Genomic DNA, 20,067 nt, shown 5'->3' on the forward strand with positions numbered 1-20,067 from the left:
AGCATAAAGATGAACAGTTAGTTCTTACTGCAGTGTTTTAAAAATCGGGCATTCATACACTTCATAACTAGTGTCAAAACTTCCAAGAAAATTATTAATCTGGTCCTCTTAGTGATACATATAATTTTGCACTTGCTGTTCCCTCTTCCTGGAACACTCTTCCCTTCAGTTCTCTACACTACTATTCTTTCTCAGGCTTTACATTCACCTCTTCAGAGAAGCCTTTCCTAAGCATCCCCCCCTTCAGTCCCTCTATAAATGTTATTATCCTGTTTGTTTCCTTCAAAGCCATTATCACAATCTGTAGTTATCCAGTAACTATTTACTCTTTATCATTTGTGTGCTTCTTCCCAGCAGAATGGATTAGAACCTTGTCTGTCTTACTGTCACATCCCCAACTCTACTGAGTGTCACTCAATAAATATTTTTCAATGAAAGGCTGCTGCATGGTATTTAAGTATTTATCTGTGAGGCATATCTCACAGATTTTTAAAACTCTAAAAAGTGAAACTATAATCTGGCTCTCTTTTCTCACAGACCAAAAAAACAAAGCGAGGTTCGCAACTCCCAGAAAATCTTTTTAGGATGACCAAGAGAAGGTAGAGCCAGAACAAATTGTTCACCTCCCTATCTCCCACACACAGGAGCTTTCCAAACCAAGCTGTTACTTCCAGGCTCACATTATGAGTCCTTCAGGACATATAAACAGTGTTGAATTATACATAAAAAAACAATTATTTGTTTATTTTCCCATCAACTGCTCCTTCTTTTTTTCTTTTGCCCACTATCGTGGAGAAATCACATGCTAAGGGGGTTGACCTTCGTGCCATGTGTGGAAGAGACGGAATGTCATGACAAACCCATCCAGTCCCATAGTATGGCCTGTGAACCTCGCCTTTGCCGCTGACACGGCCAGAGGAGCCACCATATTCACTGAAGGTCACAACGTGGGTCTGAAACCAGAAGTGAATCCCATATGCACGGATACCTCACACATCCAAAAATTAAATTAATTTAACTAATACAGACTTCAGTAGCTATGCCTATTTTCCTCAAAGAAATCAAATTTAAACTCCAGTGACCAAGGGAAAAAAAAAACACCTAAGAAAATAGAAGGTTCACATAAGCAAGTGCCATAACAGTAGCAAGTCACAAATCCACTGGACTCCCAGAGGACAGGAGGGCTGTTCGGCAATCGGGAAGCTCATTCAGTAAGTTCACAGACAGGGAACACATAACTAAGCCACTATGTCTGAAAATGAAACCCTCCTCCTTAAAAATAAGAGGGTTCACGCACAACTTCTTTCTAACCTCCCAAAATACCAGAGTATTCTGCCATGGCTAGGCCATAGTTCTTCCCTCCACTGCCCGGAATCCCCAAGCTTGAAGTGGGGACTCAAAACTTATCTTGTCAGGATCCACACACAGATAAACCCAGGCCACTCTCTAACTCTGCAATGCAATGGCTGACTTGTCTTCTCTGGACCAGGACATTTTTATTATTTTGAAGTTAGCTGTTTCTTCATGTGTATTTGTTCCCCTAGCTTATCATTTGCGAATGAAAGGTGACCTAGGGCCAGGACCTTGTCAGTTTGTTAACACAAGACCTAGCACTGGTCTCTATTTTCCAAATGCACTGACAGAGTCTTGCTCCTGGACATGACAATGCTGAAATAAAATTCACACTTGTGCAGAACAGGTTTTACTCTGGTCAAATTCCTCAATCATGAAAACGAGGCCCAAAAATTACCAGTGCTATTTAAGACTGGCAAATCTCTCCTGTGAACTTTGCCATAAAGCTCTTAATTCTGTACTTTAAAAAAGAACATGAGATTAATTTTAAATGAAGATGACATTATTCAAATAGTATAAATCTAGAAATGGATAAATTATTAATCCTATTAGTTACAAAGTTTAGAATATTTACCCAAGCATGGGATAAATGTTATTAGAATTCAGTAGATAACAGTATTTTTTTAAAAAACTGTGCCAAGTATGCATATAAAGCAACATTGGGAAATAGGTAAATGGCTTAATATTTTATCTTTACCCAAGAGAAAGTGCCCTATTTAAGCTCCCAACGACTTCTCACAAAAATTAAATCACATGCAGATAACTGCAATATCTTTACGTTTTCTCAAGTTTCTTAAAACAAAAAACTTAGTTATACATCTCAAAAAAATGTTTAATGTTTGTTTTTGAGAGCCACAGACAGAGAGAACTCGTGTGTGCGGCCCGCAAGCACATGAGTGGGGGAGGGGCAGAGAGACAGACAGAGAGGGAGACACAGAATCCAAAACAAGCTCCAGGCTTTGAGCTGTCAGCACAGAGCCCGATGCAGGGCTCAAACTCGGAAACAGTGAGATCATGCCCTGAGTTGAAGTCAGATGTTCAAATGACTGAGCCACCTAGGCGCCCCAGTTATGTATTTCAAATAGTCATGAAACTCAAATAGTCTGCACTGTCACAGCTGCGTGGCCGTACCAGTCAGACAAAATTTTTAGTAGTCAAAATGAAGCTACATGGTCAATGCTCTGTAGTAGCCAGTGGTATCCTGACCCCTAATTAGGAAGGATTTTTCAATTAAATTGTTGTCGTGTCCTTTACATGATAAAAACTTAAGTTCTAAATGGTATTTAAAATAACCTAATACCCTAAAAAGTTATTCCACACACACATTAGTACCTGAGCTTCAAGCATACTGATTACAACAAAAACAAGCTCCTACTTCATTTAACCCACAGCTGAGGGAAATTCAGAGAGGAGCATAAATGAAGGTATTTGTAATTTAAATGGACATTTGAAATAGTATTTTAAAAATTAACACAATATTCAACTCATTAAAAGTGAATTGTTTTGTTAAAGCCAAGTTCTCTTTAATACTTGCACTAATATCTGACTCTGGGAGATGCTGACAGTGCCAAACACACGGTACATGCTCAGAAACTTAGTTTGTTAAAAATGGCTTTCACTTGGAATCAGCTCACAGGTCACTGGGGCTTTGACCTGAGCAGGCAGCAGCATCACATGGCTGTATTTATTACGTATATATAACAGTGAGTAAATCAAGTGTGGCTAACACAGTGACGAGCTTCTGCACAGTGTTTATTCTATTGTTTCAGGAAAGCACGACTTTCAGCTTTACCAAGACTTGTGTGACATTTATCAATATAGTAGTGTGGACGTCTGCATTTTCTCAAGTATGAAAAATAATTTGAGTAACACAAGTCAGCATCTCCACTTGGGTTACCAATTAACACAGGGGCAAAAGGAAGGTCGAGAGAAAATGAGACAATTTTGGGAAATGCAGATCTACCAGGGTAATGGTTACTTTTGAGAAATTGTTTATAAAATGTCTACCTTTCCCCATCATGTACACCCTGCAAATCACTTATCCAAATCAAACTTTCAAGATTAGAGATCCTGCCTGAGAAATTTTTTTAAATTTTTAATGTTTTTATTTATTTTTGAGAGAAAGAGACAGACCATGAATGGGGGAGGGCCAAAGAAAGAGGGAGACAGAATCTGAGCAGGCTCCCCATTCTAAGCTGTCAGCACAGAGCCCAATGCAGGGCTAGAACTCATGAACTGTGAAATCATGACGGGAGCTGAAGCTGGGATGCTTTACTGACTGAACCACCCAGGGATCCCTCCTGCCTGAGAATTTTGCAAAACCCTACATGATTTCTTCTCTGAAATGAAATTCATCAACATAAATTGACTAAAAACTTTTTTTTTCCGTTTTCCAACATGGTGAAATTTTGATTAGAAAATTAAACATTTTAATGAAAACAGCGAACACAAAATGATTCCACAACTAGGATCTGAAGCTATTCTTATTCTTTATGAAAACTAATATGGAGTCTAGGTAGCTCAGTCAATTAAGCGTCCAACTCTTGATTTCCACTCAGGTCATGATCCCAGGTTGTGGGACTGAGACTCCCATCAGGCTCTGCACTGACAGCATGGGGCCTGCTAGAGATTCTCTCTCTCTCTCTCTCTCTCTCTCTCTCTCTCTCTCTCTCTCTCAAAATACATAAACTTAAAAAAACTAATATGGAAATTAATGTGACACACATAAACAAGGTATTTAGTTTGACTAAAATGATTTTGACAACAGTTCACACTGTGTCTTTTTAGTTAATATGAAAAAATCAATATGCACATATGTTTATATATACACTTATAAATAAAATATACGTCTAGCTCAAAAATTAACCCTCCACACACAATGACGACAACCATTTCAAGTATATCCAAGTTTGAAAGATAAAAGAGACTATACAAAAATAAAAACACTAATTATTAGAGGAGAGTGATAGTATGGGGATGTTTTTCTATCTTTTACAACACTATTATATACTTTTAAATTAAAATATATTTATTTTGATGTGGTCATACATGTAAAACCACTATATCATTTAGAGATATTAAATAATAGCAAAAGAATATAGTTTCTAGATAAAACTACTATGCAGTTTTAAGATGTGTGTAAGTACAAAATCTACATACCTGAGCCAACTTCTTTTTCCTCTTCTTCAATGTTGTTTTTGATGCTATCATATTCCTCATCAATGGTCTGGTTACCACGCATCTGAGATAAAATTCTACGGGCCTTCTGAGTCTGTCCTTTCTGAATCAGCCATCGAGGGCTTTCAGGTAAAAAGAGAAAGCCCAAAAACTGTATAGCTGCTGGAATTGCTGCAAGCCCCAACATGTACCTGCAATGAGAAATCCACATGTTACTGCAAAATCTGGACTTACTGGGACTGAGTATGAAAAAAAGGTGTTCACCACATTGGGAACAGGATCGAATATTAAATTACAATGATTTGTGTGTGTGTGTGTGTGTGTGTGTGTGTATGTGTGTGTATGACCAGAAAAAAAAAAAAAAGGATATTTTTATGCTGTAGTGAGAACCTGAAAAATGCAAAAAATCTGATTCTTCTCTCTCACACAAATTACAATTAAAAAATGGACAAAAGTCACAATAATTATGTATATGCATTGTGACTAAATGCATCATGAAAAGCACCATGATCACTATCCCTTTCTAATATATGACTGTGTATTGTACCATTGAAAATGGAGCTAAAACCAACAAGAGAGACCAAGAGATACCAATCAAAGAACACTTTCTGAAAGGATAGGCCCTGGACAGTCAAAGAGTCTTCTTGGGTACAGCAGCACTCACAGGTGCAGAAAGCAGAACAGGTCTTTAAAACTAACAAGAGATAGAAAGCTAACCAAAATGACGAAGCAAAAGAGCTCTCCTCCAAAGAAATCCCTAGAAGAATTGACAGCTACACAACTGCCAAAAACAGATATAAGCAGCATAACTGAACAAATTTATAGACCAATAATCAGAAAATTAATCGCTGGACTTGGAAAAGCATAGAGGACATCAAAGAAACCATGGCTACAAACAACATGGAGCTTAAAAATAGGTATGATGAATTTAAAAATACGATAAATGAGATACATAATGAACTGGAGGCGTCCAATGCACGGACTGAAGAGGCAGAGAGGAGAATAAGTGATTTAGAAGACACCATGATAGAAAAAGAAGAAACTGAGAAAAAAAGAGACAAACTGATCCAGGAACATGAAAGAAGAGTTTGAGAGCTCAGCAATACAGTCAAGCGGAACAATATCCATATCATAGGAATCCCAGAAGAGGAAGAGAGAGGGAAAGGTGCTGAAGGAGTCTTGTAACAAATTATAGCAGAGAACTTCCCCAACCAGGAGAAGGAAGTAAACGTTGAAATACAAGAGGCACAGAGGACTCCCCTCAGACGTAATTTGAATCGATCATCTGCACGACATATCATAGTAAAAATGGCAAAATATAAGGACAATGAGAGAATTTTGAAAGCAGCTAGGGAGAAAAGGGCCCTAACATACAAAGGGAAACCAATCACAGTGGTGACAGACCTATCTACTGAAACTTGGCAGGCCAGAAAGGAATGGCAGGAAATCTTCAATGTGATGAACAGTAAAAATATGCAGCCAAGAATCCTCTATCCAGCAAGCCTGTCATTCAGAATAGGAGAGATAAAAGTCTTTCCAAATAAAAAATTGAAAGAATATGTCACCACTAACCCAGCCCTACAAGAAATCGTGAGGAGGACTCTCTGAGGGAAGTGCTGCAAGGAACGAAGATACCAGAGACATCACCACAAGCTTGAATCCCACGAAGGACACAATGACTCTAAACCCACATATTTCAATAATAACACTGAATGTAAATAGGCTGAATGCTCCAATCAAAAGACATAGGGTAGCAGAATGGATTAAAAAACAAAATCCATCTATTTGCTGTCTACAAGAAACACATTTTAGACTGGAAGATACCTTCAGATTAAAAGTAAGGGGATGGAGAAATATATATCATGCTACTGGAAATCAAAAGAAAGCTGGAGTACCTATACTTATATCAGACAAACTGGACTTTAAATTAAAGACAATAACAAGAGATGAAAAAGGGCACTACATAATAATTACAGGGTCCATCCATCAGGAAGAACTAACAGTCATAAATGTCTACGCACCGAATATGGGAGCACCTAAATATCTAAAACAATTAATCACAAACAGAAACAAGCCTATAGATAAGAATGTGCTAATAGCAGGGGACTTTAATACTCTGCTTACAGCAATGGGTAGGTCAACCAGACAGAAAATCACTAAAGAAATAATGGACTTGAAAGACACATTGGACCAGATGGATCTGACGGATATATTTAGAACTTTACATCCTGAGGTATGTATGGGAGCACCTAAATATTTAAAACGATTAGTCACAAACAGAAACACTAGATGCTGGTGAGGATGTGGAGAAACGGGCACCCTCCTACACTGTTGGTGGGAATGTAAACTGGTGCAGCCCCTCTGGAAAACAGTGTGGAGGTTCCTCAAAAAAATAACGGTGGAACTCCCCTATGACCCAGCAATAGCACTGCTAGGAATATAACCAAGGGATATAGGAGTGCTGATACATAGGAGCACATGTACCCCAATGTTCATAGCAGCACTCTCAACAATAGCCAACACATGGAAAAAGGCTAAGTGTCCATCAACGAACGAATGGATCAAGAAAATGTGGTTTATCTATACGATGGAATACTACTTGGCAATGAGAAAGAATGAAATCTGGCCATGTGTAGCAACATGGATGGACCTTGAGGGTAGTTATGCTGAGTGACATAAGTCAGGCAGAGAGGGACAAATACCATATGTTTGCACATATATGAGGATTAGGAGGAACTTAATGGGGACGGTGGGGGAGAAGAAGGGGGAAAATAGTTGGGGAGGGGGAGAGAGGCAAACCATGAGAGACTCTTGAATGCTGAAAACAAACTGAGGCCTGATGGGTGGGGGGGGTGAGAAGGGAGATGGGCATGGAGGAGGGCACTTGTGGGGATGAGCACTGGGTATTATATGGAAACCAACTTGAGAATAAACTATTTGTAAAAAATTTTAAAAATTTAAAAAATAAAATTCAGTGTTCATTAAAAAAAAGAAAGAAAATGGAGCTAAAACAAAATCCTGATAACCTATTTAAAAAGATACATTTTTCATTTTAAAAAATGCCCCAAATTTATTTTCGCTCTGTGAATGATTAAAAAAGATTTCATTTTGCCATCAAGCTTCATGTTCACCTTCATTAACTAAGGAGAAGCCCATCACGAGGAGGGGGTAGGGGGGAGTCAAAAGCAAATATTATTAACATGAAAAAATATAGCAAATAAATACATCAGGTTAAATCCATCAGGGAAATAACAAAAATAGTAATATGAGTACATCAATATCAAAGGTATCTTCAAAATTATTCTGACCACCAGACTAATCTCCTATTATCTAGATAAACTTCAAGGTCTCCTTCAAATGGAAACTAGTATGAATCTACGACAGCTTTAAGTTTTCTGTTCATCCAAAGTCCGTGGGTATGCTTCATGGCTGATTAATGATGGTAGAGCTCAGAGGGCCTACTGTGATTACATAGTAACGATATCCACTGATAGTCATAAATCAATTAGAAGTCACTTGACTCAATATAGTTTTCAAAGCTATTCCAACTTTTAAGCTCTGGTAAATCCAAGGTAGAGTAAGCAGCCTCGAAGCCTCCAGTAGTAAATCTTTGTGAAATAAGTCCATTACTTTTCAAATAAATTCATTTTAGTTCCACAAACAGCAGGGAAAGAAATATAAGTGTCACGTGGGTGTTAAGAATACCTCTCACTCCAAGATATTTGCAAATGACATACCTGATAAAAGGTTAGTATCTAAAGTCTATAAAGAACTTTTCAAACTCAACACCCTCAAAACAAACAACCCAGTTAAGAAATGGGCAGAAGACATGAAGATACATTCTTCCAAACACAACATACATCCAGATAGCTAACAGACACATGAAAAGATGCTGAACACCACTCATCATCAGGGAAATACAAATCAAAACTACAATGAGATACCATCTCACACCTGTCAGAATGGCTAAAGTTTAAAACACAGGAAACACCAGTTGTTGGCAAGGATGCGGAGAAAGGGGAACCCTTTTGCACCACTGGTGGGAATGCAAACTGGTGTGGCCACTCTGGAACAGTACAGTGGTTCCTCAAAAAGTTAAAAATAGGACTACCCTACAACCTAGCAATCACACTACTAGGTATTTACCCAAAGGATACAAAAATACTGATTCAAAGGGACACCCCCCCAATATCTACAGCACCATCATCAACAATAGCCAAATTATAGCAAGAGTCCAAATGTCCATCAACTGACGAATGGATAAAGATGTATGTGTATATATGTGTGTGTGTATGTATACAAATATATACACATATATACGTGCATCAGAATATTACTCAGGCATAAAAAAAAAAAGAACGAGGGGCGCTTGGTGGCTCAGTCAGTGGAGCCACCTTTAGCTCAGGTCATGATCTCACTCACCCCGCGTCGGGCTCTGTGCTGACGGCTAGCTCAGAGCCTGGAGTCTGCTTCGGATTCCATGTCTCCCTCTCTCTCTCTGACCCTTCCCTGCTCATGCGGTCTCTCTCTCTCTCTCTCTTTTTCTCCATCTCAGAAATAAATAAAACATTTAAAAAAAATAAAAAAGAATGAAATCTTGTCATTTGCAATGATATGGGTGGGGCTAAGAGTGTATTATGCTAAGTGAAATCAGTCAGTCAGAGAAAGACAAAAACCATATGATTTCAAACATGTGAAATTTAAGAAACAGAACAGATGAGCACAGAGGGGAAAAAAAAAAGAATAGCAAACCATAAAACAGACTCTTAACAAAGAGAACAACCTGAGGTTTGCTGGAGAGGAGGTGAGTGGGGGGAGTAGGTTAAATGGGTGACGTATATTAAGGAGGGCACTCGTGATGAGGACTGGGTGTTGTTTGTAAATGAATCACTAAATTCTATTCCTGAAACTTATATTACACTGTATGTTAACTAACTGAAATTTAAATAAAAACCTGAACCCAAAAGGAATTCTCACTCCAAACAGTAGCTAAAACTGCACATGGAAAGAGAAAAATTAAGATTTTTTAAAATAAACAAAGTTTTTATAATGACTAATGAATCACTTGGTCTTCATATCAAATAACATCTTATTAATCCATTAATCTTACTTTAATCCATAGGCTGTGATAATTACACCAATACTTAATCGTTCCTTACTCTGGTAACCTATAGAATACAGTGTTTTGCCATCCATTTATGTCACACTACCTTGTATTATAATAAATTATTTACCTGTCCCACCTGATTGGGTCCTTAACTTTGCATTTGATAAAGCACCTAATAAAATATGTTGCACACAGTAGGCACTTAGTAAATATTTTGTGAGATGATACAAAAGCAGCTATGCATCTAAACTTTCTGTATTTAACTAAACAGAAAATAAGTATACTTCACATTCATACAGCAGTTCACGCAGCGATTCTGGATCAGTTACCTCTATAAACTTAGTTGCACAGTAATTCCTTCCAATGAACCTTTTGTTATTACAGATAACAATCAGACATTCTCTGAAGATGTCTCATTTGAAGACCTCTGAAGAGTCTTCAGATAAGCACTGAGATCAGCTCACGCAAATGGGCACTTGTGGCAGCCTCCCCTTAAGATGTTAACTTTTATAACCAAATATGTTACTCTAATGTATGTTTTATTGCTGTAAATGAATGACATTTTTATTTGCTTGTGTTCTCTCTTGAAGAAAAAGTTATACACAATTGTATTGCCAATTACTGCCAATTAAAGAAAAGTGATAAAAGGCAAACACCAAATATATTGAATTAGGAAATAAATCTTAGAAATCCTCAAAATGGAAGCCTTCATGTTCATGAGCTTTCCTTCTGTTCTCCAAACCCCTTAATGATGCATTAAGATTAAAGAGCTACAGAGAATACTTCAAAGCAGCACTTGAAATGATACAGAAGCTGAGCCATTTTCAGGCCCAAAGATGCTCACATAATACGGTGCACTTTACTATTCACTATTTAATCCTAAAACACAGTATTTTTAAAAACTGAAAGGAAAAAGAGAAGGAAAGAAAAAGGAAAAGACAAAAAGAAGACTGTAAACATACATAATAGCTTGTTTCTAAACCAAGCTATAGAAGACAGAATACTTTAGCTCTCCAGTCCTTTAAAATACAAGGGCTGAGGTCTGAAATATACATTTCAATGCCCTAACACTAAGGTGGGTGGCAATCTTCTGCCAACCTTTGAAGGATATTAAAGCCTGGTTCCAGAAACTAGGCAAAATAAAACATTTTTTTATACATTTACTACCTAATGCTTCTCTTCTAGAAGTAAATCAGAGAAGCTTATTTTACTCTATTTTATTAGTAAAATAAAATAGAATAGGAATAGAATTTGCCACGCCAAAATGGGTCTCTCTGGCATAAGGATTATCTTGGGCTGATTATTTTTAATAACTGCAAACATAGAAAAAGCTTTCAAAATCATACAGAAGCTACCCTTTTGTAAGAGACATTTACATTTACAAGGGAAATCTCTACTGTAAGGGTGTGTCCCTCTGTACCAAAAAGGGGGTGATGGCTCAGTCTCCAGAACCCATATCAGTGGAGAAGACTTAAATTTACTGCACTACAACCTTATCCCTGTTTATGCTGTTTTCCTGGTAATCTGTCTAAATTGACTTCCCATCCCCACACAACATCTTCTTTTGTCTTTAGATGAAGATGGTGTTTAGAGTGATGGCTTTGGTCATTTCAGAGAGTTACTCAGTTTTACATGGTCTCTCCCATATATACAGGAAGTACAGGTCATTACACTTTTGTTTTTCTCTTGTAAGTGGTCTCACATTTTAATTCTTACACCAGGCAGAAGAACTCAGAAGATCAGAGAAAATTTTTCCTCCCCAACAGTGACAAAAGTTATTTTGACAGTAATAAATTTCCAAGGCTCTGTAGAAACCAAATACATAAGATGAGGGGTAGCTGTCATTTATGATGGAAAGAGCATAGGAACAAACCTGGGTTGCATTCCGCTCTGGGCATACTAACCACAAAATCCTGGTCAAGTGATTTAGTATTTTAATACATAGGTAACAGTGTCTATTTTATAGGACAGCCAGGATAAATAAGTGAAATTATACAGTTGGTACCCAGAATGGAGACGCAGCTCAGCAAAAAATAAATCAATTAAAATTAAAAATATATATATTATATATTACATATTTTAAATATAACATTTAGTATATTTAAATATTATATTACTTAAATATTAAATATTCTAAATATAATAGAATATAATATGTACATATAAAATATTATATATATATATATATATATTTTTTTTTTTTTTAAACCTCCCTGACTCCCTCACCTTTCAATCAGTTCAGTGCAACTTGTCTATCCTGGCTACATCCACTAGAACATCCAGTAGGGAGAACTAACCCATGTCTTTCCTGAGGAAAAACTGTTGCTCTGATGATGTGCACACTGGAGAATAGGAAAAGTAAGAGATTGCTTTGCTGTGTTACTGATAAAAATTTTACTGTGAGATTAAAAGAATAAGAACTCTATAGGCTCAGTTAAGGCAGTATGTATTCAGAACTCACCATGAGTCCTCGAAATCCAAGGAAATCAGTGACCAATAAATGATAGTATACTAATAAGACAGTCTACTGATAAACCAGGCCAGCCAATCCCCAAACAAGTAGTTACCTACTGATATGAGAGATCTCATCATTATAAGTTAAATAAAGGGTTCTAAACCCTGGTTTCACATTAGAATGGAGTCGGGGGGTACTTTTAAAGCTTTACAGTGTCCAGGCCCTACTGACCCAGGATTTGGATTAATTGGTCTGGACTCCAGGCCCAGGAAATTTTACTTTATTAAAAGCTCCCCAGGTGGTCCTAATGTGCAGTCAGGGCTGAGAACCACTGCTCTAAGTGTTTTTAAAAACTCAAGGCATGAAACTAAACAATAAGCACCTAATGTCCACACTTTAAGGCAAAAGCTATTTATCTTCCAGAGGCACATCAAGCTTATGGGAAGGGAAAGTAGGCTGACTCAAGCAATACTGCCATGCTTTCAGGAATCCTAAAATTCTTTACAATCTTCTCTGGCATCCTGCTCACTCACTGAGATATCTTTTTAAACTTTCTCAACTGAAGTTAACAAATGAACCATTTTCTGGTCCAACTAGTCACACCAGCACCTGCCTACCAGAAAACTAAGGATGGGCCCTCAAATGGTAACCAATGCTTTCAAATGGTGTGGCTGGGCCAGCTATCACCGAAGGAGACAAGCCCAGCTATTTCACCTCACCTGTTAGGCCTTCTTCCCAGTGCCAAGAACTGAAGTTCCGTGAACCAAAGATCCTGCATTCCCAGGTGACAGTCCTTCCCATAGTGGTTAAGCAGACTCAGGCACCTCACACAAAACCAAACAAGTCCTGCAATGGACTGCATATTCACCACCATTCTTGTTTTAAAGGAATCATGTTGCTCTCACTTACAAAACTGAAGGCAAGTGAGCTCTAACAGATGGCCATTTAAGACACAGCTGTGTAGTTCATAACTGCCCCACTTCTCTTCATGTTAACACGGTTATCTGATAACGTGGTCTACTGATAACATGATGAACACATTACTTATTCTCCGGTAGTTCCACAGGGTAATGATTCTGTTCCAAATACATAAAAAACAGAATGCAAGCTAGAAGACTGAGGACGGAAATAAAACTATCGGAATTATATATATAGTTTTGTCACTTCATTTTTTGGGGGGTATATTATAAGCTTATTCATGTCACCACTTAACAGCAGCCAATAGTAATAGCTAATACATAACACTAGTTAGTATGTGCCAAGCACTATTCCAAGGGCTTAAGAAACCTTAATTCGTTTCTTTTCACAACAACTCTATTAGGTGGATATCATTATTATACCCATTTTAAAGACAAAGAACCAGGTACAAATTAGATACAGAACTAGTATGCGGGGGAAGTAGGATTAAAACCTAAGCAATCTGGCTCCTATAATAAATATGTTTATTGTAAGTCAAGCTATAATATATGTTTAATAGTTAACTTAATTCTGCAGAAATCATAAATAGAACATTAATTTACCTTAACCTCATGCTTAAAGACTTTCAAGGATAACTTTATTATAAGTTTTATTGTTCACTCACCTCTAGTAAATGTACTAAAGCAGTGCACAATAACGTGGCAAAGGAGCTACTTGGGAATAGTCACGGCCAGTCATACAGAGCAGGGGAAATGCAAATTTAACAACAGACCTGCTGTTGGCAAATGGAATTTCCTATTATTCTCAACACCACAACATTACTATAAAAATAATCAGCTATTAATTTAAAAATATCTCATTTGTAAAGGTAAACTTGGAGTGCTTGCTTTGAACACTGCACCAAACTGAATTTGAATTTCATTTTTCTTTAACATACACATAAATTTTTCATGTAGGAAAAATATAGGTAACATACATGGCAGGAAATAGTTTAAAAGATGATTGAGAGCAGAAAACTGTTTTTTGATTTGATCCTTTTTTATAATGTATTACATGAGGGGCATGATCGATCTAACAATGCTTTCCACTAACATTTTGTTTTTTCAATCTCTGCTTCCCAATGGCCTCTCGAAGCCTTTCTTCCAAATGAATTGCGTAGGAGTGAGGAACTGTACCCTGCATCCATGCTCTGTTTATTTCTCTTCTCCTCTCCATTCCTTCTTCCATAAATTTCCAAACAATGTAAAAAGGTTGCAAATGCCTTACGATAGAAGCGCTGTATGATTTATGGTTTTAATCATAAGTCAGGCTATTATAGAAAAACTATCACAGCTAAGGGAGTTGTATTACACTATGTTATATTTAAAACAAATTGTATGCAATTGTTTTTACAGTTCTTGAATTCTACTAAGGGAAGACACTTCACTCTGAAAAGGATATAAAGGTTTTTTGGACACTGCAGTCATTTAGCCAATTACCTTAATAGGCCATGAGCGCATTAATGTACAGTTCAATAATCACTTCCTTGTCTCCCAACCTCACACTGTTAAAAGTAGGTATTTTTAAAACAAATCTCTACCTTATATTCTAGTCACAAAGAACCTTGTTATTTTTCAAAACACTCAGATTAGCTCAGTGACAATCTCTGAAGTTTGTCCTGGTACAGTAAGGATTTTTTGCAATATTCTCTAATATCCAATACTGTCTTACAATACACCTGGGAAAAAAATGAAGTGACAAAACTACAAAATTCCGATAGTTTTATTTCCAACCTCCGTCTTCTAGCTTGCATTCTGTTTATATTTCCTATTGATTTAAAAATCCGGTTTATGTTAGTCTTTTCTGCATAGCACACAAAAGAGGGGTATCAAAATTATTAAGATTCTAAGCCTTATTCTTTAAAATTCTACAGTTTCCAACTAGCATCCTTTTACACCGAACTATGAAATAAACTACACCTTTTTTTCCTGAAACAGTTTATTGAAAATAAAAAGGGTCAGCAGTTAGAATTAGTAAATTTTTAGTATTACCTATTGAAGATTTGCTTTATTTGTTTGGAAAGCTAAGGCTGAAATCCTGTGATCTTTCTGAGCTGTTACTCTGAGCTGTTTACCCAGCAAACATCACCTTAATGTACATTAAATGCCAAACTCTACACCAATTCTAAAGCATCATGAATGCACTTAAAACCAGAGATAGTGTAATGCTGTGTCAATCCAAAAACATCCTCCCAAGCCGGAACTTTCCAACATGTATCATTGTGCCCTGTTTAGGGTAGTGAAATATTTTCCCCTTAAAAAGGCATAGTCCAAACCTCCCCTTTTTTAAATATAATGTTATTTTTGAGATAGAGAGTGACAGAGAGCAAGCAGGGGAGGAGCAGAGAGAGAAGGAGACAAAATCCAAAGGAGGCTCCAGGTTCTAAGCTATTAGCACAGAGCCCAACGTGGGGCTCGAACTCACAGACTGCAAGATCATGACCTGAGCTGAAGTCAGCCACTTAACTGATTGAGCCCCCCAGTGTTGGAAAAGCCCCTAACCCTTTCAAAACATGTGCAAGAACACTGCTCCTTCACCCCTACATCTTGAGCTACCTCACTTCATTCTTCAAGGAGCTTATGGATGTTGAGTTTTTTCATATACTTCTCACATACTTAATAATCATTTGAGTGATATATTTACTAAAATGTCTCTATTCTTGGATTTACAAAAGAAATGCTCATCATCATATATTAATCACAAGATACATGATAATCACTAAATATAAATTATAATTTATGTAACATGTTTCTACTTCATACAAGTTTTAGATGCAAAAAGATAATGCTGAATTTAGCCACTTGCTTTAATTACAACTCACTTGATAACATATTTTTCAATTTTAGTGTATGAGTCACAACTCCATTTTAACAGATAAGAAATTAAAATAATAAAACACTGAAAATTGAGATCCCAGACTCATAAATTAATTTTCCTTTGCCTTCAAGAGCCATGTAGAACATCAACATTGATGACTGACATATCTGATAATCTGATGGCAGCAGATAGTAAACATGAGACCACGGCTGAAAGTACATAAGAAAAAAAAGTACATTAAGAACAGCAAAAACAAAACATACTGATTTTCAAGATTTACTTGAATCTTTCAAGTAAAAGGCAGACAATATATGATCAGCAAATGAGCAAATTTTTTGCTACCTGGTGAAAGATTCTGTGTAAACTGTTAACAAAAAATCTTACCAAGTATATAAACATAAGAAAATATTAATTCTACACTGGTAGAGAAAACACCTCAAAGTCATTTGATATTGGTATACGAGGTAGGTAGTTTGACCAAGGTAAGAGAGTTGTGATTATAGTAAAAGCAGCAAGATATACTTACTTTGACAGAGTTAGTTGTGATATTAAACAAATGAATGTGTTTTTCACAGCTATTAAGTAATTTTAAACTACATGGCAAGGGGTGCCTGGGTGGCTCAGTCAGTTAAGCATCTGATTTCAGCTCAGGTCATGATCTCACAGTTCATGGGTTCGAGCCCCACGTCAGGCTCTGTGCTCACAGCCGGCTCAGAGTCTAGAGCCTGTTTCAGATTCTGTGTCTCCCTCTCTCTCTGACCCTCCCCTGCTCATGCTATCTCTCTCTCTCAGAAATAAATGAAACATTAAAAAAAATTTTTTAAACTACATGGCAAAATACAGGTACTTGCACAAAATGCACAGTATACTAGTGCCAGAAATAACACACAATCACACCTACATATATATTGTCTTTTCTTTTTTTTCTTCACTCTGAGAATCTTTTATATCCAAAGCTCTCAGCTAGGGAATCTGGAGATACACTGATTCAGAAACATCCTTTACTTCAAGGAGCTGATACACTAGTAAGCATCGAACAAAACAGGATTACATTTAATTGCTATGACTGAAGTTAGGACACAGTGTAGGAATAAGGACAAAAGTTATTTCAATAGAGATTGTTAGAAAAAGTGTCAGGGCAGAAGCAACATTTATATTAGTCACTGGCCAATGCACAAAAGGGATATCATAGAGGAAGCCAACAGAAAGTGCAAGTTAATATTTTTTAGGAAAATTTTGCATAGAATAAAATAGAGACTCAAGGTATACCATTTTAAGAGTTTGAGTAACATATATATCCTTATAACCATCCTAATAAAAAACCAGAACATTTCCACCATCATATAGAAGTTCCCTAAATCCATCTGCTTTCCAGTCAATCCTCACTGCCACAGACAACTAATGACTGAATTTCTGTCCCCATAGCTTTCTTTCACAGGTTAATGAACTTCACATGAAATCATGGAGACTGTACTCTCTTGCATCTAGCTTTTTTCAATCAATGTTTTTGAGATACATCCATGTTGTCGCTCTATTTCACTGATTGATTTATCTATCTTTACCAGTCTGTCTTGATTACTTTAGCTTTATACTAACTTGAAATCAGGTGAAACTCTCCCGACTTTTTATTCTTCAAGGTGGTTTCAATTCTAGATCCCTTACTTTTTCATTTTACCTGTGTTAGTTTACTTTACTTTTCCGTTTTACTTATGTTAGTTTGTTGGTAGTGCTGTGATTTTCAAGCAATACGCACATCTCGTCTAAGTTGTTGAATTTACTGGCAAAGTTGTTCAAAGTGTTCCTTCATTATGCTAATAACGTCCATAGCAATGATGTGCTCTCTTTCATTCCTGATATTGATAAGTTGTGTTTTAGATTTTTTTCTTAACCAGTTTAGTAAGTCATAATCAGTTTATCAATTTTACTAACCTGTCCAAAGAATCAACATTGTTATTTTTTTCTATTGCGTATCTACTTTCTATTACACTGACTTCCAGTCTTTATTGTTTTCTTTTGTTTTCTCTGGGTTTAACATGCCCATATTTTTCTAGCTTTACATGCAAACTTAGATCATCTGACTTTTCCTCCTCTAATATCATCGCCTTAGCTATATATTCCCCTAAACACGGATGAGGCTGAATTCCACAAATTTTGACATATTGCATTTTCTTTCCAATCAAAACTATTTTCTAATGTTCCTTCTGATTTCTCCTTACATTCATAAGTTATTTAGAACATGCTGGGGGAGCCTGGGGGGCTCAGTCAGTTGAGGGTCCAACTCTGACTCGGGTCATGATCTCAACGTCTCTCGAGTTCGGGCCCCACGTTGGGCTCTGTGCTGACAGCTTAGAGCCTGGAACCTGCTTCAGATTCTGTGCCTCCCTCTCCTGCTAGTGTGAGCTCTCTCTCTCTCTCTCTCTCAAAATAATGACTAAAAATTTTTTTAAAAAACATACTGGTTTTTGAAGATTTGCTGGCTATCTTACTAATGTTTAATTTAATTCTGGTATGGTCAGAAGTCATATGCTGTAAGATTCATTTTAAAAATTTATTAACATTAATTTTATGGTCCAGTATATAGTCAATTTTAGAGAATGTCTAATGTCAATCTGAAAAAGAATGTGTATTCGGAAGCAGCTGGAAACAGCAGTCTACAAACATCAATCATGACAAAGCAGTTAACAGTGTTGTCTGGTTTTCCCATAACCTTACTCGTTGTCTAGTTGTTTTTATCAGTTGCAAAAAGTTTCAAATTCTCCAAATATGAGCCTGGATTGGTCTATTTTTTCCTTTAGTTCTGAAAAACTTTTTTTTATTTTAGTGAAATATAAATAAAATAAAGTTTACCTTTTGATCGTTTTTAGGTGTAAAGATCTATTAAGTCCATTCACAATGTTGTGCAACCACCATCTGCTAATTTATGTTTATGCATTTTGAAGCTCTCTAATAAGAGAAACTATACATTTTTATCATCATTATTTCTGATTAGTTCACTGTATTTTCATTATGAAATGTCCCCTTTTATCACTGGTAATACAGCCTATCTTATGTCTTACTTTGTGTGATTATTAACATAGTCACACCAGCTTTCTTAAACTTACTGTTTGTATAGATCTTTTACGTTTAACCTATCTATGGCGTATTTAAATTGTGTCACTTTTAGACATCATAGACTTGTGTTGTGCTTTCTGTGTACAATGAAAATTTTTACATTTTATAATGGTTGCAATAATTGGATTTTAAGTCTACCATTTACTATCTGTATTCCATTTGTTCCATCTGTTATTTATACCTGTGTTCTTCCTTTCTTGACTTTATTCAGCTTATCCAAATTTTAAATACTCCATTTTAATTCTTATAATGGCTTCTTAGCTGTATCTTTTTATAATGTACGCTAGTGGTTGTTCTGAGGATAAAAACATGCATCATTACCACTTAAAGATAATACTGTAACTCTTCAGAAACGTGTAGAACTTCCATCTACTCCCCCCAATTTTTTATTACTGTCATCATATATTTTATAGCTGCATGCATTACATTTAAATGTAAAGTCACAGGTCTTCAAAAAATCTAAGGCAGGAAAAAAAAAACAGATAAAGTCATTTATATTTGCCTCCTATTCATGGTAGTTGGTGTTCTTCTTCCTTACTGTAGATGAGCATTCATCTAGGATCATCTCCCTCAGTTTGAAGATTTTCTTAGAATTCAGGAGGTCTGGTGGAGAGATTCTCTTAATTCTACTTTACCTGAAAACATTTTTATTTTACCTATATTTTGAAGGATATTCTCCTACCGGACTTACATTTTTCTTTCAGTACAGTTGACTCCTGAGCAACATGGGAGTGAGGGGCACCCATCCTGTGCAGTCAAAAATCCAAATGTAACTTCTGTCTCCCCTACAACCTGCCTACTGTTACCTGGAAGCCTTACCAATAAAATTTGATTAAGTTAATGAACGCATATTTTGTATGTGATATGTATTAAGTACTGTATTCTAACCATAAAGAGAGAAGAGAAAAATCATGAGAGAATACATCTACAATACTATACCATACTTATTAAAAATCTGTTGAAACCCACATTATTCTAAAGTCAACCGTATTTTAACGATGACAACCACGGTCTCTGGACCTCCTACAGTTCCTCTTGTAAAGTCGGCCGTCATTTCTATTGCTGTTCCTCTCATGTAATGGATTTCTTT

The 20,067-nt window shown here is 36.5% G+C and overlaps 1 protein-coding gene across 1 annotated transcript in view; it reads right to left on the reverse strand.

Moving 5' to 3' along the window:
• Nucleotides 1–20,067, reverse strand: part of SLC2A13 (solute carrier family 2 member 13) — a gene marked incomplete at its 5' end in the record, with an annotated part of 304,099 nt that overhangs the window by 274,657 nt on the left and 9,375 nt on the right. Inside the window, one exon of the mRNA XM_039217667.1 lies at nt 4,513–4,721. Coding sequence (XP_039073598.1) covers nt 4,513–4,721 — 209 coding nt within the window. The remainder of the gene's footprint in view (nt 1–4,512; nt 4,722–20,067) is intronic.

The sequence above is a fragment of the Hyaena hyaena genome, unplaced genomic scaffold (assembly GCF_003009895.1).
Source record: "Hyaena hyaena isolate Hyena2069 unplaced genomic scaffold, ASM300989v1 scaffold_704, whole genome shotgun sequence".
In the NCBI taxonomy this organism is placed as follows: domain Eukaryota; kingdom Metazoa; phylum Chordata; class Mammalia; order Carnivora; family Hyaenidae; genus Hyaena; species Hyaena hyaena.